Here is a 23526-nt window from a genome sequence, read left to right as displayed (position 1 = left end):
TTAATCTAAATGTTTTATTACAAATTACAATTGCAAAATTAGTAAATCACATATATATTTTAACTACTACGTAAATTCAGATTTTTGTTGTTGCTATTTTTGTTCTGTCTTCTTTTTACTACAAATTCAGAACAGTTCTCATGATTTTCTTGCTGTGTTGCAAACCCATTGGTAACCTTGAGCTTTTTTCTGTTCTGGGTTGTTTTCTCTTTAACACATTCCCCATTTCCATTCTCAATTTTATTTTATTAAGCTTGTGATTTTGATAACATCCTTAAACAGCTTTTGAGAATACAAATTGACTGACAAAGCAAATTGATTAACACATGTATTGTGCCCATTGTAAAACAACATATTTTTCCATGCTTAAAGTTTATGTTTTATACTTGATTTAAATCTTCATCCTCTCTTTAATACTATTATCAGTAATATATAAATAATTATGTGAAAGTGGTTGAAATACTAATTATGTCTCACATTTAATGATATTTTTTATTTGTTACTGTGTGGCAAATATCATATAACTCAAATTTGTTTTAGTAAATAAATTTTCCTATGGTCAATTAATACATACGTTTTTTGGATTCTGCAGTTTCTCCACATGGTTCTCCATATTGGTTTCCTTTCTTCATTATTCTTCTAGATCTTGTTACTAGACCTCCTTCAATCATCTCTGACCAATTTGTCCATTGACCCATTACACAGTCAATTCCAACTAAAGATAAACATTTGAAAAAATATAAGTGACCTAAAGGCACAATCATAGTGTAAACAAAAAGTGGATACTTTTTTTTATTATTCCAGCAATATACAGCAGGTTAATTTAGAATTGCCACATCTGGCATTACAAAAAAATAATGCCTTGAAAAGTTCAATACCTCAAAATCAATTAGTAATTTTTCTGACTTGGTTAAATGAACAAAGCCATATGAAAAATATATTTCCTCAAAAACAATAAAATATTTTAATGCAAAACTATTCTTGAATGGTTCATTGAGCAAAGCTTTTTTGTTTCTTGTAATTTTATGTCTTTTATAAAGGAATTTATCCTTTTTGCATGGTTCATAAATTTAAGCACCTGCTACTAACATATGTATAATAAACTTGATTTAGTATAAAATATGGAAATGTGGTATGATGGACAATGACATATATAAGTTGTATATCTGAGTATGCAAAGTTTGTTTATTCCAAAACTCTTTGTTATCAATGTAACTTTTATATGTGTCAGTCTCTTTTTGTAATGCAACCAAGAGTGAAGGATGTAATAAGTTGTAGCTCCATGTTTTTGATTTCTTGATTTTTTTATACCTTACTTTTAATCTCCCAAATTAAGTCATGTATAATACATGGTGGAGGACCTAAGTTTATGAACAAAACCAATATTATATATATTTCTGTCTAAAAGCACCTGTTAAAATGTGAAACAATACAATAGACAAAACTAACAGCTTGATTTAAGATAAAAAAAAACATTGTATAAAAGAACAGCATTTCAGTGTATCCTACCAATGCACTTATAAATATCTGTCCAAGGGCAACGACTTTTATTTATGAATGTCCTACAAGAAATGTAGGCATGAGATAAATAAATTCTATTACGTCATATCACTTCCGCCATCAGATGAGAAGCACTGCGCAACCGCAACCTCAGTGTACTGTCAACTTTCGTTGAGGACTGACGTGTGTTAGTAACCTCGTATTGCAACCTTGAAAATTGATTTGTTATTTAATTATATGACTTCGAGGAAGTCAATTAATAAATTTATTGAAGATTTAATGTGATTAAATCTGGTTTATAATTTTTTATAGAAATTATTTTCATTCTCGTGTGGGTTTGAGATTACTATTCTGTAAACAAATATGGCGGACGCCATGATACAGTCTCGTGATAAGAAATCAGAGAAAACGCCTGATAAGAAGGCATCAAGTGTAGACGATGACTATTTAAGATTAGAGGATGAAGATGCTTTACTCTTTGATAAACCAAAGGAGGCTAAAACAAGGTCGAAAACTTCCAAGGCTTCGTCCAAGTCTGCTGCTCAGGGTAAGCCCCCTTCCTCGAGTACGCCGTCCACTTCTAAAGCAAAGTCTAGTACTAGTAGTGTCAGTGGTGACGCTAATAATAACAATGAAATGCTAGATATATTGAAGCAGATAAGATCTGAACAAGTAAAAACCAACAGTAGGGTTGATGACATGCACAAGAGAATAGACGCTCTTTATGATGATGAATATCAATATGATGATGAAAATCAAAACGAGTCTGATTGTTATGATGACGCTTGTGACGAGGTCCAAGCAGATAATGAAAAAAGGGATGAACCCCCTAGTAAGAAACAAAAATCTGACTCTTGTGAAGAGACAAGATTTGCTAGCATGAGCAAAAAATTTAGGTCTGGTGAAAAGTATGCACCATCTATTAATGAACAGTTGGCTAATAATATAACTGATATTTTTAGAAATGGGATTTCTTCTGAGAGATTTTCAGATCTCATGAAAGATGAGAAACTTCAGAGACCACAAAATTGTGACGGTCTCGTTACTGTTCAAACTGACCAGGTTATTTGGGATATTTTAAGTCCCGAGACTAAAACAGTCGATAACAAAATGAAAACTATTCAGTCTGTAGTTGTGAAGACAGCTACTGTCATGGCTAAAGTTATTAATAAACTAGATTTAATGTTAGAGAAAGAGGAGTGTACTGAGCATAGTAATATGTTAGACGACTGTATGGATTCACTCGCTCTGATGGGGCATGCTAACAGATTAGTATGCTTGATGAGAAGAACTCTCATGAAGTATGATATCATTGGTGAATATGGACATTTGCTGAATGCTACAGTCCCTTATGATAAAAACCTATTTGGTGGTGATGTGGTCAAAACTGTTGATGATATTGGCAAGTGTAGTAGAATATCAAATAAAATCCGAGGAAGGGGTGGTTTCAACAGTGGCTTTAATAGAGGCGGTCGTAGACCTTGGTATTTTAGGATCTCTGGTAGAGGCACAGGCCGTGGTAGAGGTATCGGCCGTGGTAGAGCATCTCGTGCAGGCTCAGATAAGACTGGAGAATCAAAAAACTCCAGGTGGACTCACAACAAATACAGATATTAAAACCTGATGTTGTGAGTATAAATTTTGTAGCAGGTAGATTGAAAAATTATATAAATAAATGGGAAGAAATTACTTCAGACAGTAATATTTTAGATATTGCTCATAAATGTCCCATTGAGTTTATTGATGGTATACATCCTATTCAAAATCAAGCAAAATAGAAACATAGTAGCAAATGATAATAATACTAGAATAATAGATGCAGAAATTCAAAATTTACTGAATATTAAAGTAATTGAAAAGGTAAAATCTATTGAAGGAGAATATATTTCACCAATATTTGTGACACCAAAAAAGAATGGTGAATATCGGATGATACTAAATTTAAAAAAGTTAAATGAACATGTAGAGTATCACCATTTTAAAATGGACACTTTTGAAATGGCATTGCATTTGATAAAACAAAACTGTTACATGGCTAGTGTCGATCTGCGCCATGCTTATTATTCAGTGCCCATTGATGAGCAATATCAAAAATATTTGAGATTTATTTGGAAAGGTTCTATTTATCAATATACTTGCTTACCAAATGGGTTGGCAAGTGCACCACGTTTATTCACAAAACTTATGAAAGTGGTATATGCTACACTCCGCAGATCAGGTCATATCAATATAGGTTATATTGATGATTCTTTATTGATAGGCGATACAATTGCAGAGTGTAGTCTAAATATCCAAGATACTGTGAAATTGGTATCTGATTTGGGATTCATAGTACATGAGAAAAAATCTGTTCTTATACCTACAAAGAAAATTCAATTTTTAGGGTTTTTGATAGACTCTGAAAAAATGATTGTCACTTTAACACTAGACAAAAAAGAAATGATACATGAAGAAAGTCAAAAATTACTTTCAAAACAAATCTCTAAAATAAAGAGAAGTTGCTAGTTATATAGGCTTGATAATCTCAAGTTTTTCTGCTGTTGATTATGGTCAACTGTATTATAGAGATATTGAAATAGAAAAAATACATGCCTTAAAGATGGCTAAGGGCAATTTTGATGTCAATATGGAAATAACTGATAAAATGAAAAAAGAAATTATTTGGTGGTCATGTAATATTTATACACAGTCCAGAGTTTTGGACAGAGTTAATCCACAAATTATTTTACAAACTGATGCTTCACTCTCTGGCTGGGGAGCAGTACTTATTGACAACAAAACAGGAGGTAGATGGACCCCTGATGAACAAAAATATCATATAAATTATTTAGAATTACTAGCAATTTTGTATGGTTTGAAATCATTTGAATCTCAATTAAAATGTTTTACACATGTGAAAATATTAACTGACAATACTACAGCAGTAAGCTATGTCAATAAAATGGGTGGAATTAAGTCAATATGTTGTAACACTATTGCAAAATCTATTTGGTTTTGGGCAAAGAAACACAATGTGTGGCTCACTGCTAGCCACATTGCTGGAACTGAAAATACTATTGCTGATGCTGAATCTAGAAAGTTCAATGATCAAGTTGAATGGCAGTTAAACAAAGACATTTTTTGTGATATATGTGAACTGTGGGGTGACCCCCAAATTGATTTATTTGCATCTCGCCTAAACTCACAATTGAAAAGGTTTTGTTCATGGAAACCTGACCCTGATGCTAGTTTTATAGATGCTTTTTCTATAGACTGGAGTGACTTTAAATGCTATTTATTTCCTCCTTTCAGTTTACTAGGCAGATGTGTACAGAAGATCTTGAAAGACAAGACAACAGTTATTTTAGTAGCGCCGTTATGGCCGACTCAAGCATGGTTTACTCTGGTGATGCAGATGTTAATCGATACACCCATACTGGTTATAGCAAGGAAAGATCTACTGACTCTTCCTTACAAAGACACTGTCCATCCATTGAACAAAACATTGAATCTAATGATATGTCATGTATCAGGAAACAGTTTATTGACAGAGGAATTTCGACAAAAACTGCCAGCATCATGTTATGCTCTTGGAGAAAAAGCACTAAAAAACAGTACAAAGTATTTGTCAAAAAGTGGTTTTCTTACTGTCGTGAAAGGAAAATTAGTGAAGTTCAAATTTCTATAAATATAGTGCTTGATTATTTGACTATTTTATATGAAAATGGTCTTGGCTACAGTTCCATAAATACAGCAAGATCTGCTCTTTCTGCACTAGGTTTAGTGATAGATAATGTCCTTGTAGGAGCACATCCTTTAGTAGTCAGATTCATGAAAGGAGTTTATAATCTTAGACCTACAAAATCTAAGAACATTTGTGTATGGGATGTATCATTAGTTTTGAACTACTTGAGAAAGCTTTCACCTGTAAATATGTTAACTTTACAAGAAGTAACGTTGAAGCTCGTTATGTTGATAGCATTAACAAATGCTACTCGTGTACAAACACTGAAGTTTTTAAGTGTTGACTGTATGGAAAAATTGAGGGATGAATTTGTTTTTCATTTAGATGTTTTATTAAAACAGTCTAGACCAGGATATAAGAATCCAGATGTCAAACTGAGAGCTTTTCCTCCAGATAGGAGGTTGTGTGTATATACTGTTTTGAAAGAATACATTAAACGTACTAAAATTTTGCGTGTTCACACTAAGCAGTTGCTTATCAGTTACATTAAGCCGCATAAAGCAGTTACTTGTAGCACTATTTCCCGTTGGATTAAAGTAGTTTTGCAAAAATCGGGTATAGACACTCGACTATTTAGTGCTCATTCAGTGAGATCTGCAGCTACGTCTAAAGCTAAACTGTACAATGTTTCTTTAGCTGATATCATGAGTAAAGCGGGTTGGACAAATGTGAATACTTTTGCAACTTTCTATAACAAGAGAATTATAAATTCTAATAGTTTTGATGTAAATGTGTTGAATAACTGATTTGTTTACATTTATATATATAAAAGTTACTATTGAAAATTTTTTGAGTGTGCTTTAAAATCTCATCTGATGGCGGAAGTGATATGACGTAATAGAATTACTAAATTAAACGATACTTACCTTGGTTAAAGTTGAAGTTTAATTTGAATTCTATGTAGTCATAGAATCACTGAAGTGATCAGATGCCACCACCCTCCCTACAGCTGTGTAGTTGATAGGGCTTATATATATATGCTATTGGTAGAGTACCACTTGGCTTTATCATCAAAAAATTTGTATCTTTAAAGACTGAGGTTGCGGTTGCGCAGTGCTTCTCATCTGATCACTTCAGTGATTCTATGACTACATAGAATTCAAATTAAACTTCAACTTTAACCAAGGTAAGTATCGTTTAATTTAGTAAATTTATTTCACATATAACTTCTACTTCCAATAGGCTTAACTCCTAAACATAATTGATCTGCTCTGGTTATCACATTGTGCATGGGACAAAAACATTTATGAAAGATGGCAACCAATGACAACCAATAGACTTCATGTAGTCTTCTGGGATACATCTTACTGTAAAATTTAACTTACCCTCCTTTGTTTCCTCAAGCTCTGGACATGGTTTACCATTACCAACAGCTGCTCGGAGGACAGTTCTTGTTCTTTGTGAAATTCCATTATTGTTTGGTGTTGACCAGTATGACCATTCACTTACAATACATGGTTGATCAACTACAAAAAATAGAACTCAATTTTAATGATTGTTTGATGGCACTTTCCAGTAAATTTAAAAAAAAAACAATTAAAAATCTCCCCACTAGAAAGTTTAACAATTACCTAAAGATTGATTCACTTTTTGTACCCTCCATTAATCAATAAGTTAAGGCAAGTTTTGTATTTTTCCATTATTGGCTAATAATTGGCCATTCTCTCTATCCCTACCATCAAGTTATAGACAGAAAATTGAAATCAAGTACTGCAAATTAACAATAGGAATAAATTTCAGTAGGCATATATAATCAGAAGTGAAGTTTACCTTGTTTTGTTTCTTGGAGATCTGGACAACCTTGACCTTCACCAACAGTTGCTCTCAGGACTTCTCTTGTTCTTCTTGAAACTCCATTAGAGTCTGGTGTGGACCAGTATGACCATTCACTTACAACACATGGTTGATCAACTACAACAAATAAAAAAAAAATAAGTTGTAAGAATAAAATAAAAATGATTTATACCAAAGTACTATAGCATTTTCTTGTCAGAAAATATTTTTTGAGAAATGACCTTTTAATCTATTAACCAATCAAACTTCTCAAGTATACTTTTGAATATAAGCTATTAAAAAAGAGCGTCATAAACTCATTTGAGGCCCATATTGATTAATTTGAAGCCATTCTTATCATTACAGTAAAGCAAAGTACTAGTGGCAATGTATATCTGGACAACCAAGAATTGAGGCATTAATTTGATCATCCATATTTATCATGCTAACAAATGGGATCTGAATTATTCAATCTCCCTCTCTGTTATCTTTTGGGGACAACGGAATGTCTATTTTTCTATTTGTCTTTATTCATAAAAATATTCTTATTAATACATTGATAGACAGACAGACATAAAAACACTCTGTATTTACTTTGTTGCAAGAAACAATGTATTATTACATCTTTTTACCTCGTCTGGTTTCTTTGAGTGGTGGACATTGTTTTCCACCATGAAGTGGTGCAACCTGTACATCTCTTGTTCTCTCTGATCTGCCACCACGATTTGGTGCAGTCCACAAAGTCCATTCTGTTACAACACAGTCTCTTGATACTGAAAATGAAGGGGCATAATTACATATTGACATATTTGTTGAAGAGGGTTTGTTGCCTTTTAGATATCTTTTGGTTATTTTTGATGTTATGATGCTGTCTAACTAATTTATACCCCAAATCAACATTCATTTATAATTACCTTGGAATAGTACTTTTTCTCTATACAAATTTTCATGTATTCAATAAAAATAGTGTGTTTTGTTGATACTTGGTATTTTTTTGCATACAAGCCTGTAGGAAATGAGCTCTTTTGTTAAAAAATTGAAATACATGTATTGAAAATTGTGGTTCACCACTTCTTAAAAAATCCTCAAACAATTTTAATAAGTACCCAAGGATTAAGGATTATATCCTCTAAACTCGCAAGGTGAACCATAAGATTCCTAGTATCCTTGTTTACTAAATCTTTTACTACTAGCTTATAAAATCTTTGGATAGGTCCCAATAGGTTGACAGGTATTTTATATTTACAATAGTTAATGGAGAACTTATGGTTTAAAAAGCAAACTTAAATTTACTGTATTAGGTACACACTAATACAATTTAGCTGTATGACCTATTATCGAGTTCTGTAGAAGTCATCAAAGCAATACAATAAAGTTTTGAAGGGGATTTTTGTCCAAAACATAGTTAAGCATGTTTCTAATACTAACCCTTTCTGGTTTCTTCTAATGGTGGACAATTGCCAGCACCATTTTGTGGTTGTATTATCACAGTTCTCTCTCGTTTACTAATTCCATCAGAGTTTGCATAATTCCATACTCCCCATTCAGATACTACACAGTCTACCTCAACTATAAAAGATGTAAAAGTTTGTTGTATATTTATATATTATTACCTTTTAGTTCTAAAATAATGATAACAAGAAAATTAGTATTCTACAAATAATAACAATTGAATCCACTGTAGAAGAATTGTATTGTTGCAAAAGCTTGTTTAACTTAATAATCAAGAAAAATCAAGGTTTGAATATAGATACACATTTTAAGTTTCTTTGAATCTGCTGTAAAAATCAGTTTTTTCCCCATCTATTATGATAATTGTATTTCCTAACAATCAACCTTATATCAAACACATTTTACACTAATAGTTAACATAAGATGCCCACCTTTGTCTCTCTGGATCAATTCTGGACATTCTTGTCCGCCATTTAATGCTGGTCTTACTACACCTCTAGTTCTGGTTCTGGTTCCTTGTGGATCTGGTTTAGACCATTCGGTCCATTCAGAAACAATACATGGGAGTTTGACTGAAAATAATACAATTGGTCATGATTTCTCACATACATGTCAGTGAATTTTCAACTTTCAAAAAACATGTATAATACATGTTGATACAAATGTAAATGGTGACAAGTCTTATTAATAGAATCGAAAAAACTGTTCTTTTGTAGCATTTCATATTTCACAATTTAACCTAAAATAACCAAATATCTTTGGATTTTGTATTGAATATACATTTTCTACTGTCAAGACTGGGATAAGAACTTACAATGTGTGTTTTCGATCAAAATGGAGGCCATGTAAATAAGAGTTCAATTCAAAACACACATTCATTACATGTATGAGGCTGGATCATTTCTACAGTGAAAGAATATCTATTTTGTTCGTTTTGAAAGGAAAAAGTAAAACAATAAATTTAATATTTTGTTTTTTTTTGTGAATGTAATGCTCATTCTCTGACCCTATTACTTTAAAAAAAAAAATAAAAAAAATTCTTTACTCAAACTTGTGAAAATCATATTCAATAAAAGCTTACTTTTCCTGGATTGTAGAAGTGGTGGACATTCTCCATCAACATTAAGTGGAGGTCTGAGTACCATTCTATTTCTGTAAGATGTTCCGGTGGCATCAGGTGAACTCCATTCTGTCCAGTCACTTACAATACATGGAAGTGGTACTGCAAAAATAATAATAATCAAGGTTATTTTTAACATGAGTATATATTTCTCCCCTTCCTACTTCTGTTTATGTTATAAAAGAAAAAAAAAATCTGATCTGCATTTAATAATAAAAAACAAAACTGTATGAGTAATGAAGCAACTCTTGTCAAGGTTTTTATCTAATTTGCATGTAAACATAATGCCATTTTGAATTGACAAATTTCTACTTATGCAGAAAAGTCAAAATCTATAATTTGTTATAAAAAACATACGAAATCAATCTGATCAAAACTAAATAGTAAAGGAAGTGCACAACTTCTAATTTTTTGAGTTAATTCTGTTCTGTTTCCATGCATTAATATTCCAGATGAATAATTTTGTTTGAAAAAGTTTCCTTTTAACAGACATATAGGACAAAAACAATTTTTCATTAGTATAATGTGCGAGTATCAAGGATCGACATACTGTGCACCATACATGTGATGGACTGTGAAACTCAGATCAGGAGATTGGGAAATTTTGATCAGGAGGTTTTTTATCAACATAAATTTTGTCGTAAATGTAATCATGTAATCGTTTGATATAGAAATTGTCTTTAAAAAGAGTGTTTTTTTCCAACTTTCCATCAGGATGCAATATGTTTATAGTATCATTGTACCCTTTCTATTTGAATTATTTCACTTTATTAAAAAAAAAATATGAGAAGAGTCTGTCTCTCATTAGTTTTTTATTTTTTAAGATTTATGTTGTTGACTGCCTATACTTCTAAGGCAGGTAAAATTCACAAATAAGTGATTAAATAATTGACAACCTGTACACAAATGTCAGATTTTTTATATAAATTTCAATTTAAGCTGGAAAGAAGTCTATATTCCTCAAATAATTTTTAAATTTATGTTAGTTATTTGTCCCACGACATTTAAAATCATTTAATTACCATCCTTTTATGACTATTTGATTAAAATATATATCCTTTGTATTCTTCTTAAAAATTAACTTATTTAAAGAAAAATAACTTAAAACAGGATAAATCAAAGGGAAGTAACCAAAATCGATTTCAATTATCTTCCAATACACAGTTTTTATTACACATCGGCAGTTTGCTAAAGGTAAACATTGTTGATTACCAGTATATTTGACACCCAAGCTGTCAAGTGAAGCCATATAAATATACATCCTCTTTGATTTACAGGTAAAATTTAACTCAGTTACACCCGTAGTACTACCTAACAAATTATATGGCGCTGAACATTTTCATTTATAAAATATTTCATACACGTTTTTTTCCCCTCCTAAACGGGAGGACGGGAGGAGACCCCTGAAAACAGGATTATTGTACTCCAAGTCGGGAGGTACACATGTATGGTGCACACTTGAAAAAAAAATTGTCACTGTATTTTCATGGAGCATGAACAATTTAAAACCTGTCCCTTTATATGAATATACATGTATATATATCTACCTTTCTGCATTTGTACAAGATCTGGACATTCTTTTCCTCCATTGAGTGGTGGTCTCTGCATCATTCTGTACCTATATCTTGTTCCAGTTTGGTCTGGCAATGTCCATGCTGTCCATTCACTAACAATACATGGTAGTGGTACTAAAAGAAGAAGAAAATGTCAAAATTAGAAATTTGATGACAAGGTGTACTAGATTTTAGTCCTACTGTTATTTCACTTGGTTCATTATAATTCAATTGCAAAAAAATGTATCTGTGCTCTTAAAACAAAAAATTACAATGTTATGTTATAGTTACCATACAAACTGGATTTGGTTTAAAAAAAAACAACTTTTAACCATTTCTAGCTACTTCATATGGTCCCATTGCACAAGAAAAAAAGTTACCAAACTAAGACATATTACTCTGACCCCCCCTTTCCACATACATTGACCCACAATCATCAGTGACACAACTCTCACCTTTCTTGGACTGTATAAGTGGTGGACATTCAGCGCCATCATTAAGTGCTGGTCGGACAATATATCTGTATCTGTAGGAGACTCCGGTGGCATCAACAGCAGTCCATACATTCCAGTCAGTTACAATACATGGTAATTTTACTGTAAAAATAAAAACCATTTAATCAGACTGAGTCTTGCAGATTATTTAAAGAAAAACAGTTAAAGTGGATTCATTTGTTGGTTACCAATTTTCATTGATTTCTTGGGTACATGGGAAAAACAAATTTAAATGCTAAAAAAGTACCCATTTTATATATAAAAATGTATTTATACATACATTAGATCAAATATCCACAAAAATGCAAATTTCTTACAAAAACTATACGAAACAGTTTTTTTTAGAGATATAATTTTCAACAATAAATGTTTACTAGTTTCTATCAAGGGAAATTTATTGAACATGTTTTTTAAAGCAATTTTTTTTTTAATGACCTTGACTACCCATGAGGGTCTGGCATGAAACCCTTATCTAAAATCATACCTTTTTTGGATTGTAACAAGTCTGGACATTCTGCACCACCATTGAGTGAAGGTCTGGTCATCATTCTGAATCTATAGATTGTTCCAGTGGTATCAGGTGCACTCCATGCTGTCCAATCGCTGACAATACATGGCAGACTTACTGCAAAACAATAAAAAAAAAATAAAAGAGGCCCCCTCATAGTATGATTGGTAACATGATACACAAGATTGCTTTAAGATTTCTCTGGGTGTACTGTTCTTTGTGGGTATATATTTTCTGCTTTTTTGAATTATGGAATATTAATTTTGCGTATTTACTAATAACTTTAACATATTCAGACTCAATAGAGATATATTTTTGGTTGGTACTAACATACATAGTAATGTCAGGAATTTAAAACTTGAATATAAAAACTAACATTTCTTAGATCTGATGAGTTCTGGACATTCTTTTCCTCCATTAATTGCAGGTCTGGTTACCATTCTGATACTGTATGAAGTTCCGGTTGAGTCTGGTGAGGTCCATGCAGTCCAGTCAGAAACCAGACATGGCAGTGGTTCTGCAAAAATAATACAAAAATAAAATCATGAAGTCTTCAATAAATGTAGAGCATGGAAGTCATTTAATATTTAATATTAACCAACTTTTCCAAAAACCACACTCCCATTCAACTGTAGAATGTCTGTTATTAACAAATTATAAGCCGGTTTTACATTTTGTCAGAAATACATGAATAAAAAGAAAAATTAAACAACATACCTTTCTTGGCTTGTATCAATGGTGGACATTCTCCATCCATGTTGATTGGTGGTCTGGTTACCATTCTGTATCTAAATGATGTTCCTGTGGCATCAAGACCTGACCATTCAGTCCAGTCAGAGACAAGACATGGCAGTGGTACTGAAAGATTTAACACATGATTAAAATATATGTCAAAATGGCTTCAAACATACAACATGGTGTCTCAATTGTGGTTTGCTTGCCTCAGGTGTTGGAAGTCACTGGTTTGTTCCCTAGCCGGACAAACTGAAGATTTTAAAAATGTTATTTGCTGATTCTTTGCTAAGGGCACATAATTGAGGAGTAAGAACAAATGTTCAGAGTATGGATAAGATGAAATATCTTACTGGGAAATACAAAACTGTTGCCACTTTTGAAAATTTAAAATTTAAAACATTAAAATAGCAAATACTAAAGCACTGATATAACAGGAAATTTGTTTCAGAGTACTTAAATTATTACTGAATTAAATTCAGTTAAAATTTCACTGAAACTTTATTTCTTATCTTTGTAAGAAAAAAATCTTACTTTTCTTAGATCTGATGAGTTCTGGACATTCTTTTCCACCATTAATTGCTGGTCTGGTTACCATTCTATAACTGAATGATGTTCCAGTTGAATCTGGTGCTGACCAGGTGGTCCAATCAGAGACCAAACATGGCAGTGGAACTGCAATGAGCAAAGTACGTTGAATTATCTCCCTTTTTATCCAGTAACTTTTAATTCAAGAAGCTATATAACATTAAATTGAAGAAGCTATGCAACTTCAAATTTCTCTTTATCCAAGCAGTTACAAACTTTGATTTGGTCAATGTGTCACATTCAAAGCAATGTTATGAGTGTAAAATCTTAGTTATTTATCAATATCTTAAAATAGAATGTGTGTGGTATATAAGCAAAGAAAAAGATAATGCTATAGTCATTTAAAATTTAAACAACATTCCCTGAAAATTGAGATAAAAAATAGTCTACTTACTCTTCTTGCCCTGTATAAGTGGTGGACATTCTCCCTTCATGTTGATTGGTGGTCTGGTGACAAATCTGTATCTGAATGTTGTTCCTGTAGCATCAGGTGCAGTCCATTCAACCCATTCACTGACAAGACATGGCAGTGGAACTAAAAAATAATCATTTGTTTATAATATAAATAAAACACATAGTAACTTCCATTTCAAAACTTTATGAGAGTTATTGTTTGCTTGTACAGGGTTGAAGACAATATTGCTTTAGGAAACATTTTTGGTAAAATGTACCAGGCTTTTTATTAATTAAGCCTGGAGTTCAGAATTTTTTGTTAATGTGTTTTTTTTTAATCTTTGAACCAAGTATTAACACAGTTATATTTTGAAAAAAGCATACTTCGTTTGCCCTGGATGAGATCTGGACATTCAGCTCCACCATTAATTGATGGTCTGGTAACAAATCTCCATCTGAATGAGGAGCCAGTAGCATCAGCTGCGGACCATTCATTCCAGTCAGTTACAATACATGGCAGTTTGACTGAAAAAAAACCAATTGCTAATATTATGAAAAAATGTATGAAAATACTGGGTTTATTAAAGTTGAAAATTTGTTTTGAGTTTTAGTACTGTAAAAAGTAATGCTGTTTTCATAAACGTAGCTGTTTTAAACTGAACATAGGCTAGATAAAACTTTGTATACAATGACCTAGTGGAACCTTTTCTCTTCAGTAGAATCTAGAGTTGTAAAAACAGAACATGATATATAAGGCATGAAAATGGAATTTATTACAGATTAGTTAAGTTATCTGAAGAAAAGCATCTTAATGCAGTCACAGAAATAATTGTTTGATATATACCTGACAACTTTCTCTACATATAATATATACTTCAAAGGAAAAACCAATAGGTATAACTAGGTTTGTTTACCTTTTCTAGCTTCAATGAGTTCTGGAATTGGTTCATCTTTGTTAATTGCTGGTCGCAATACATATCTCCATCTGAAAGAGCTTCCTGTGGCATCAGAAGCAGACCATGTGTTCCATGGACCCACAATAAGTGGTAGTGGTACTGTAATGACAAGATAAACAATTTGATACCATAGCAAATTATTTTGAAGAGATAGCATGTAATTTTCTTTTGTCTGGCTATTGATTGGTACTGCACCCATTACCTATGTAGTAGTATGCAAAGACCCAGATGTTTTATGTAAATTAAACCTAATGATTTTAGCATTTTGCACTTGAAAATTAGTTTCATACTTTAAGATGTTATATTAAATATAAAATTCTGATAACCAGTGAATTAATAATGATTGATAACTTTGAGAAAATATTTTTTCATAATAAACATACCCTTCTTGCCCTGGATGAGATCTGGACATTCTTGTCCTCCATTAATTGATGGTCTGGTGACAAATCTCCATCTGAATGAAGATCCAGTAGCATCAGGTGCAGACCATTCATTCCAGTCGGTAACAATACATGGAAGTTTGACTGAAAGTAAGTAATAATGTACAAGTTATTTAATAGAATGGTATGTGTTTGATACCCTTTCCCTGTGAATTTATTAGTATATTTAAAGTATAAAAGACTAGATCTGTAAAAATTTACATAAAAGGAAAATTAGATTTTTTTTACAGTCCTCTTTGAGACAGCTTCCTGTTTACCATGTAGGGCAAGGATAATACATCCTCAGGTAAACTGTGTAAAGTTTTATCAATATGACTCTCACAGTTTTGGAGGAATTATGCTTTACAAAACATAAGCAAAATATTTCAATATTAAAGTAAGTAAATTGATTATCTCCCCTTGGATATGTTTAATCAAGGTTGTGTCCCTCCAAGCAGTGTTCAAGAACATATATAGTCCTTCAAATAATATGAAAGGAGAATGTCCACGACTGTGAAATTTTACACAGTTCTAGAACACTGCTCTAAAGGGGCATAACCTAGATCAAATATATTAAAGGGGAGATAATTGGTTTGAATTCACATCTACAGTTACTATAGTCATAATCAGTTAACATGCAGTACAATAAATGGAAGAATGCCAACCTTTCTTGGCTTGGATCAATGGTGGGCATTCTCCGTCCATGTTGATTGGTGGTCTTGTGACAGATCTATATCTGAAGGAAGTTCCAGTGGCATCAGATGCAGACCATTCATTCCAGTCAGATACCATACATGGCAGTGGTACTGAAATGAAAATATATAGTTTTTACCACAATGCTTTAAAAAAAGATGGGTTAATAAAGGCATCTGTAAGAATAAGAACAAAGTAAGAAAGCAAAGAAAGTAATAGATTACCCTTATTTAGAAATATTAGATAAATAGATAAAAAAGTGAGAACATGTTTCAAGAATTCAAGACACAAAATCCCTTAAGGAACTTGACATAACCTAGAGTATTGCAAACACTTTCATTTATATTCTTCATCCTAAAGTTCTGTTATTTCATTATAACATAAAAAGCTATATAATGAGATTTATGTATTACTTTTCTTGGCTTCAATGAGTTCTGGAATTGGTTCATCCTTGTTAATTGCTGGTCTTGTGACGAATCTCCATCTGAAAGAGCTTCCTGTTGCATCAGCTGCAGACCATGTGTTCCAGTCAGAAACAATCAATGGCAATGGTACTGAAATGGCAAAAGAAACACAATGACATTGCGACCACTGTACAATATTTCATTGAGGAACAGGTAATTTAAAAAGGTAAGGAGAAATACTTACAATCAAGTCACGGCCATTAGTTTTCTCGTTTGAATTGTTTTACATTGTCCTATCGGGGCCTTTTATAGCTGACTTTGCGTTATGGGCTTTGCTCATTGTTGAAGGCCGTACAGTGACCTATAGTTGTTGATGTCTGTGTCATTTTGGTCTTTTGTGGATAGTTGTCTCATTGGCAAGCATACCACATCTTCTTTTTTATACAGTAACCTTTTGTGTATTTATGTTCTAATTTATTTTGCATATCCTTACAATCTTTGTACAACTTTAAAAATCAGAACAACCACACCCATGACAAGACTATTTGCACATATCTAATAAACATACCCTTTCTTCCTTGTATAAGGTCTGGGCATTCTTGTCCTCCGTTTATTGATGGTCTGGTGACGAATCTCCATCTGAATGAAGAGCCTGTAGCATCAGGTGATGACCATGTGCTCCAGTCAGACACAATACATGGAAGTTTGACTGAAATGGTAAAATAGATTTATAATAAGTGATTATATATCTCAGTATAGCTTTGTTTATTATGTAGTTGAAAAATGCAGGTTTGGGGTTCTTTTTGTTATACGCTTCAAATTCATCATTGTTGATTGTAAAACTTGTTTATATGTTTCTATAATTGTTTAAAAGTTTTAAGAAGTATAAATATAGTAAAAGAACAATTTAGAATTAGAATTCATCTAGATCTAATAAATAAAAAACCAACCTTTCTTGGCTTGAATCAATGGTGGGCATTCTCCGTCCATGTTGATTGGTGGTCTGGTGACAGATCTATATCTGAAGGAAGTTCCAGTGGCATCAGGTGCAGACCATTCATTCCAGTCAGATACCATACATGGCAGTGGTACTGAAATGATAATGTACAGATGAAGATCACTATTTTTGGTGAATTCGAGACTTTTGTAAAAATTGAAACAATATACTATAAAGATCAGTCATTTCTTTATTCTTTAAACCATTTTTCTATATTCTTTGTTAATTTCTCTATTATTCTCTATTGTTTATATTTTATAATCCCAATTATGTCTATTCTTGAATGTCTTGGTTTATTCATGATTGTTTTGCCCATTATTATTCTGTAATATGTAAACCCTATTCAAACTCTCAGATTAGGCTGAGTAGAATGTTGATAAAACTATAATAACCCAATTACAAGGATTTATTTGAGAATTTTTGATAGTAACATTTTTAATATCTACTGTAATAGTTTGAAATTAATAAACCACTTTCTGAGCCCTTTTTCAATATCAATAGTTTTGATATATGATGATAAAATTATTTACTTTTCTTTCCTTGGATAAGTGGTGGGATTGGTTCATCCTTGTTAATTGCTGGTCTTGTTACGAATCTCCATCTGAAAGAGCTTCCAGTTGCATCTGGTGCTGACCATACGTTCCAGTCAGATACAATGAGTGGCAGAGGTACTGAAAAAAATCCAAGCTGAATAAAGATTTCAATTTGATATCAAGGGTAATGATTTCATAGATATACAGCTAAAATATTGTTTTTTTACAGAATTTTATAAATCTTAGGTGGATTTTGTATTTTCTACTTGTCAACAAAATGTTTTCAATTCCAGCCAATGCACAAGATTTTGTTTCTACCAATCAACAAGATTTTACTTTTTCTCCTCCTTAACAAAATTTGTAATTTCAACTTGTCAACAAGATTTTATTATTTCCACCTGTCAAAATTCTTGAGTATATCTAGTTCATAAACATACCCTTCTTGCCCTGGATGAGATCTGGACATTCCTGTCCTCCATTAATTGATGGTCTGGTGACAAATCTCCATCTGAATGAAGATCCAGTTGCATCAGGTGCAGACCATTCATTCCAGTCGGTAACAATACATGGAAGTTTGACTGAAAATTACAATAATAAAATTAAAGATAATGTGATGCAATATATTTAATAAAAGAATCATTCTAAAAAGAAAATTTGCTTCAATAACATAATTTAAGTATCATTTTGAAAACCTGTTCTTTAACCATTACAAGACTTCAAAAAGGCTTAGTTTTATATCAGATTTTGTTAACATACATCTAAAATTTTATTACCAAACCATAACAGAAATACATATAATTGAAAGAGTACCAACCTTTCTTGGCTTGCATCAATGGTGGGCATTCTCCGTCCATGTTAATTGGTGGTCTGGTGACAAATCTATATCTGAAGGTAGTTCCTGTAGCATCAGGTGCTGTCCATTCATTCCATTCAGACACCATACATGGCAATGGTACTGTAATGATTAACAATGGTCATTAACAATAAAGCCTTTACTTTTCAATAGACCAAAACCACCATAAGAAACTTGACAACCTTTCCTTTACATATCTTAAACTTACATAAAGAAAAGTATAACTCAGCGCTAAATTTTGTAAGCAGATAAAAAAGCATGTTGACACCATCTAAAGATTTCTAGCTAACAAGAAAATCTGCATTAAATATATCAGTTTCAATTTCATGCTAACAGTAAGCTTAAACTAGGTTTGAAAACAGCAATCTATATAGTTGTAAACATCTATGTTATTTGGACTTTTTGTATAGTTGTCTCATTGGCAATCATACCACATTCCTTTATTTTATATTAGCTACCTTTCTTCCCTTCAATAAGATCTTATACTTTTTACATTCTGTTAATTGCTTGTATTAAGTAACCAGTTGCAAACAAATGCAAAAGTTGTCAAACTTGTCTCATTATAAGGTATATTTACTTTTCTTGGCCTCAATGAGTTCTGGAATTGGTTCGTCCTTGTTGATTGCTGGTCGCAATACATATCTCCATCTAAAGGTGCTTCCAGTGGCATCAGGTGCAGACCATGTATTCCATGGAGAAACAATGAGTGGTAGTGGTACTGTTAAAAAGAGAGAGATAAGGATTTTAGTTTAATACAAAAACAGTGGTAGATTAATGAAAAAAAAAAATTTCACTTTTCATTACTAATACATGTATTGATAAATTAACTGTAGTTCTTCTATCATGTCTATAGTACTTCAAATAGATTTCTGATTAGATGAGCAGTGTGATTTGATAAAAATGTATATCTTTTGAACATATTGTTTAAAAACATACCTTTCTTGCCCTGGATGAGATCTGGACATTCCTGTCCTCCATTAATTGATGGTCTGACAACAAATCTCCATCTGAATGAAGATCCTGTAGCATCAGGTGCGGACCATTCATTCCAGTCGGTGACAATACATGGAAGTTGGACTGAAAGTATAAAAAGATATAGTTATGAGATTCATTTTTAACAATAATTTAGTATGATAACAAAAGGACTAAATTAACACCTGTTTGACGAGGCTGCTAAATAATCATAATTTGAATTAGAATATTTCAAATCTGAAACAATTTTTACATACTTCAATACTCTTTTCTCAATTAGCAAAAAACAACCATTACTGTTAAAAGAAACAAATATTTCAGGTTACACAGATAATGATGCAAAAGTATTAAAATAAGCATCTCATTATCTAATTCATGAACATTTTGTTTATTTACCCTTCTTGGTCTCAATGAGTTCTGGAGTCTTTTCGTCTTTGTTAATTGCTGGTCGCAATACATATCTCCATCTGAAAGTGGTTCCAGTGGCATCAGGTGCTGCCCATGTATTCCATGGAGACACAATGAGTGGAAGTGGTACTGTTAAAAAGAGAGAGACAATTATTTCATTTTTATACCATAGGAAAGGATTAAATGGCAGTTCACATGAAACAAGTACTGTATAAATAAACCATTTATTGTCTGAAGCAGAAATCTTCTTCAACCCTTAATTGTTATAAAAAATATCAATTTTATTGATAAATGATATCAATTTTATTGATAAATGAACTGGTCGAAAAAATGTCTGAAAAATTTGGTCAAATTAATGTATTTGTCCTTGACCATGCATTGTGATCATACCCAAAATTGATATTTTGTACATTGCTGGCATCTTTGAAAAATACATCTTGTAGCAAAATATCTTTTTGTGTAAAGCCTTCACATATCAAAATATAATTGACAAGTTCTCAAATGAGCCTATTTTTGCATTTTTTTGTAGATTTGCACTAAACATCAAGTTTGAAGTATTATTGCCAATATGTACGATAACATTAAAAAATATAAATACTGATGTCCAACAGTATTATGAGTATGTGACAAATGTCTCTTGGTATATATATAGTAACAATACTATTTTATTTTTAAATTCAAAGGACAAAATAAGTGCCCCGTAACATTCCTTCTCCTTTTATTATTAAACATACCCTTTCTTGACTGTATATTTAATAAGTTTACCCGACTAGCCATGTGTATCTATTGAAAATGTTGTTTATAAACATACCCTTCTTGCCCTGGATGAGGTCTGGACATTCTTGTCCTCCATTGATGGCTGGTCTGACAACAAATCTCCATCTGAATGAAGAGCCAGTAGCATCAGGTGCGGACCATTCATTCCAGTCAGTTACAATACATGGAAGTTGAACTGAAAGGAAGATTAAGATTTATGATGCATTTTACATGTAATTTGAGTATGATAAAAAAGATTCCCACTTACTCATGAATTTAGAGATAGTGAAACCATTGGAATTGGAAGGTAAATATTAAATAACACAGAAACAATTTTCTGCCATCAAAATTCTTCCTGCACTGTGCAGTTTATTTTAGTACATAAAGTGTCCAATAACAAGAAAAGTTGAATAGAGTAAAAAAGATTCTATTACAATTTATCAGCTTTTTATTTGCAGAACAACTAGCATATAGTTTATTTACCCTTCTTGGTCTCAATGAGTTCTGGAGTCTTTTCGTCTTTGTTGATTGCTGGTCGCAATACGTATCTCCATCTGAATGTGGTTCCAGTGGCATCAGGTGCTGCCCATGTGTTCCATGGACCCACAATAAGTGGCAGTGGTACTGTTAAAAAGAGAGAATCAATGATTTCAGTTAGATATCGTAGGGAACATTTGAATGGCAGTACATGTGAAACAAGTATTAAACCAGAACAACTTTAATTTTGACTGCCAAATTTATTTGGTAACAGGGTTTTGACCTAGATTTCATGGTCCATTTTTAAATCATATTAAAGTTCTGGTTTATACAATTAGGGCACATCTTTGTAAAATCCAAACCATTATCAACATGTGCACTAAATTAAGCCAACAACGTTCATTTAAACTACTTTAAGCCAAAATTTAACCTGGAATATCGAGTGACAGATGGTGAGACAAACAAGACCACATAATGCCCCTAATATTGTTAGTTGGGAATAACAAGATAGTCATTAAATAGGTATGATGATGAAAAAACAATCAGAAAATTTTATGTCACAAGTAAACTGCTTTGAAATTGTATGATTCTCACTTGGCATGGATATATATTGTACATAGGGTTTTTAAATACATACTTTTCTTGCCCTGGATGAGGTCTGGACATTCTTTTCCTCCGTTAATTGCTGGTCTGACAACAAATCTCCATCTGAATGAAGAGCCAGTAGCATCAGCTGCAGACCATTCGTTCCAGTCAGTGACAATACATGGAAGAACCACTGAAAGTTATAAAGAAAAGATGGTTATATGATATGCTGTACTTTAAGCATGATTCAAAACTCCTGATGAACTCCCTAATGTAAAGTACAACTTCTTTAATTTTTCTTTTTTCTTTTTACATCTAAGTATGCAACCGAGAGTCCATCCATGGATCTAGAATATTTACAGTAATTACATTGCAACTATTTTATACTACAAACAATCTATTTCTTTAAAAAAAACAGTTGCTGAATATAGAATAATTATCACTCTTTTTGTCCTATGAAAATAAGACCTCAAGGCATAAATACTTTAACCAAAAGGCAAGCAACTGCAATACTAGTAAACCATGTAAACTTTAAAAAAAAATCTTAATCATGTTAATTTGATTTCATTACCTTTCTTGGCTTCGATGAGGTCTGGAGTCTTTTCGTCTTTGTTAATTGCTGGTCTGACAACATATCTCCATCTGAAGGTGCTTCCAGTGGCATCAGGTGCTGCCCATGTATTCCATGGAGACACAATGAGTGGAAGTGGTACTGTAAAATAAGAGAGATACAATAGTTCAATGTGCTATCATAGGGAATCCTTTAAATGGCAGAACACATAGAACAAGTAATTAATGCTTTACTTTCTACTGGTACACAATAGATGTTCGGTTTGACTTCTGAAGGTATTGAGAAACGGCTAGCATAACAGTATGCTTAAGATTAACTTCTGTTACTGATGCTAGTAAAAGCAAGACAAAGACTGAAAAATTTTGAGAGACGCTTTTTAAATAGAATTTCAGTGGAACATGATCATATATAATATATTTTGTCATGATTTAACTTATTTGGAGTTATCAAATTTTGACTAGTTATTTATACTCATTAGACATTTTATTTACCTTTCTTGCCCTGTATAAGGTCTGGACATTCTTGTCCTCCATTGATGGCTGGTCTGACAACAAATCTCCATCTGAATGAAGACCCAGTAGCATCAGGTGCTGACCATTCATTCCAGTCAGATACAATACATGGAAGTTTGACTGCAAATAAATAATTTTTAATATTACACAAAAAAATAAGTTTTAGGAAAATACAATACATGGCAGCATGCTAACTTTTAAGTTCACAATGATTAAAAAATAATTATTGACTTTGGATGCACAGTTTGTGAAATTTTATTCAAAACTGAACTGATTGTTTAATTTTGTGTATAATAGAAAGTCAATCATTGGGGCAAGATTATCATATTTTCATTACACTGTGACAATTTTATTATAACAATAATCTTTTGCTTGCAATGGCCTCATTTTTTTTTATCAAGATGATAACTTTGATATTGAATTAAACTGTAGATTGAAACATTAATTGGTACATAAGTATCCTGAAAGAACAACGGCAATATGTAAAAATACAGCAAGTACTAATTGCAATTCTAATTTTTGAGAAAAAAATGTATCAGGTAAAACTGATTTT

General features: G+C 32.1%; 3 protein-coding genes across 52 annotated transcripts in view; 2 read left to right on the top strand and 1 right to left on the bottom strand.

Moving 5' to 3' along the window:
- LOC139514252 (uncharacterized) overlaps positions 1 to 23526 on the bottom strand; it is a 107458-nt gene that overhangs the window by 2869 nt on the left and 81063 nt on the right. For 40 of the 50 annotated variants that reach the window (XM_071303195.1, XM_071303141.1, XM_071303163.1 and 37 more), the window contains 32 exons: positions 22953 to 23093; positions 22462 to 22602; positions 21943 to 22083; positions 21312 to 21452; positions 20884 to 21024; positions 20061 to 20201; positions 19629 to 19769; positions 19270 to 19410; positions 18654 to 18794; positions 18277 to 18417; positions 17837 to 17977; positions 17260 to 17400; positions 16878 to 17018; positions 16319 to 16459; positions 15878 to 16018; positions 15177 to 15317; positions 14752 to 14892; positions 14222 to 14362; positions 13839 to 13979; positions 13391 to 13531; positions 12842 to 12982; positions 12501 to 12641; positions 12101 to 12241; positions 11578 to 11718; positions 11117 to 11257; positions 9531 to 9671; positions 8881 to 9021; positions 8426 to 8566; positions 7630 to 7770; positions 6995 to 7135; positions 6550 to 6690; positions 575 to 715 (listed from right to left, as the gene is read on the bottom strand). In XM_071303195.1, the coding sequence (XP_071159296.1) occupies positions 575 to 715; positions 6550 to 6690; positions 6995 to 7135; positions 7630 to 7770; positions 8426 to 8566; positions 8881 to 9021; positions 9531 to 9671; positions 11117 to 11257; positions 11578 to 11718; positions 12101 to 12241; positions 12501 to 12641; positions 12842 to 12982; positions 13391 to 13531; positions 13839 to 13979; positions 14222 to 14362; positions 14752 to 14892; positions 15177 to 15317; positions 15878 to 16018; positions 16319 to 16459; positions 16878 to 17018; positions 17260 to 17400; positions 17837 to 17977; positions 18277 to 18417; positions 18654 to 18794; positions 19270 to 19410; positions 19629 to 19769; positions 20061 to 20201; positions 20884 to 21024; positions 21312 to 21452; positions 21943 to 22083; positions 22462 to 22602; positions 22953 to 23093 (4512 nt within the window). The remainder of the gene's footprint in view (positions 1 to 574; positions 716 to 6549; positions 6691 to 6994; positions 7136 to 7629; positions 7771 to 8425; positions 8567 to 8880; positions 9022 to 9530; positions 9672 to 11116; positions 11258 to 11577; positions 11719 to 12100; positions 12242 to 12500; positions 12642 to 12841; positions 12983 to 13390; positions 13532 to 13838; positions 13980 to 14221; positions 14363 to 14751; positions 14893 to 15176; positions 15318 to 15877; positions 16019 to 16318; positions 16460 to 16877; positions 17019 to 17259; positions 17401 to 17836; positions 17978 to 18276; positions 18418 to 18653; positions 18795 to 19269; positions 19411 to 19628; positions 19770 to 20060; positions 20202 to 20883; positions 21025 to 21311; positions 21453 to 21942; positions 22084 to 22461; positions 22603 to 22952; positions 23094 to 23526) is intronic. The other 10 variants (XM_071303180.1, XM_071303188.1, XM_071303166.1 and 7 more) reach the window with 9 other exon arrangements.
- Positions 1747 to 4930, top strand: LOC139514255 (uncharacterized). The gene is made up of 2 exons (XM_071303199.1): positions 1747 to 3128; positions 4792 to 4930. Exon 1 carries the CDS (start codon positions 1864 to 1866, stop codon positions 3115 to 3117), a length of 1254 nt encoding a protein of 417 aa, XP_071159300.1. The 5' UTR covers positions 1747 to 1863; the 3' UTR covers positions 3118 to 3128; positions 4792 to 4930.
- On the top strand, positions 4629 to 6086 carry LOC139514256 (uncharacterized). The gene has a single exon (XM_071303200.1). It carries the CDS (start codon positions 4768 to 4770, stop codon positions 5968 to 5970), a length of 1203 nt encoding a protein of 400 aa, XP_071159301.1. The 5' UTR covers positions 4629 to 4767; the 3' UTR covers positions 5971 to 6086.

The sequence above is a fragment of the Mytilus edulis genome, chromosome 3, assembly GCF_963676685.1.
Source record: "Mytilus edulis chromosome 3, xbMytEdul2.2, whole genome shotgun sequence".
NCBI lineage: Eukaryota > Metazoa > Mollusca > Bivalvia > Mytilida > Mytilidae > Mytilus > Mytilus edulis.
The sequence above is the reverse complement of the archived record's forward strand: the minus strand, read 5'-3'. Positions and strand labels throughout refer to the sequence as shown.

What these genes read in the sequence shown, in the direction of transcription:
- LOC139514256 (XM_071303200.1), top strand. Translation starts at nt 4,768, where the DNA reads ATGCTATTTATTTCCTCCTTTCAGTTTACTAGGCAGATGTGTACAGAA.
- LOC139514255 (XM_071303199.1), top strand. Translation starts at nt 1,864, where the DNA reads ATGGCGGACGCCATGATACAGTCTCGTGATAAGAAATCAGAGAAAACG.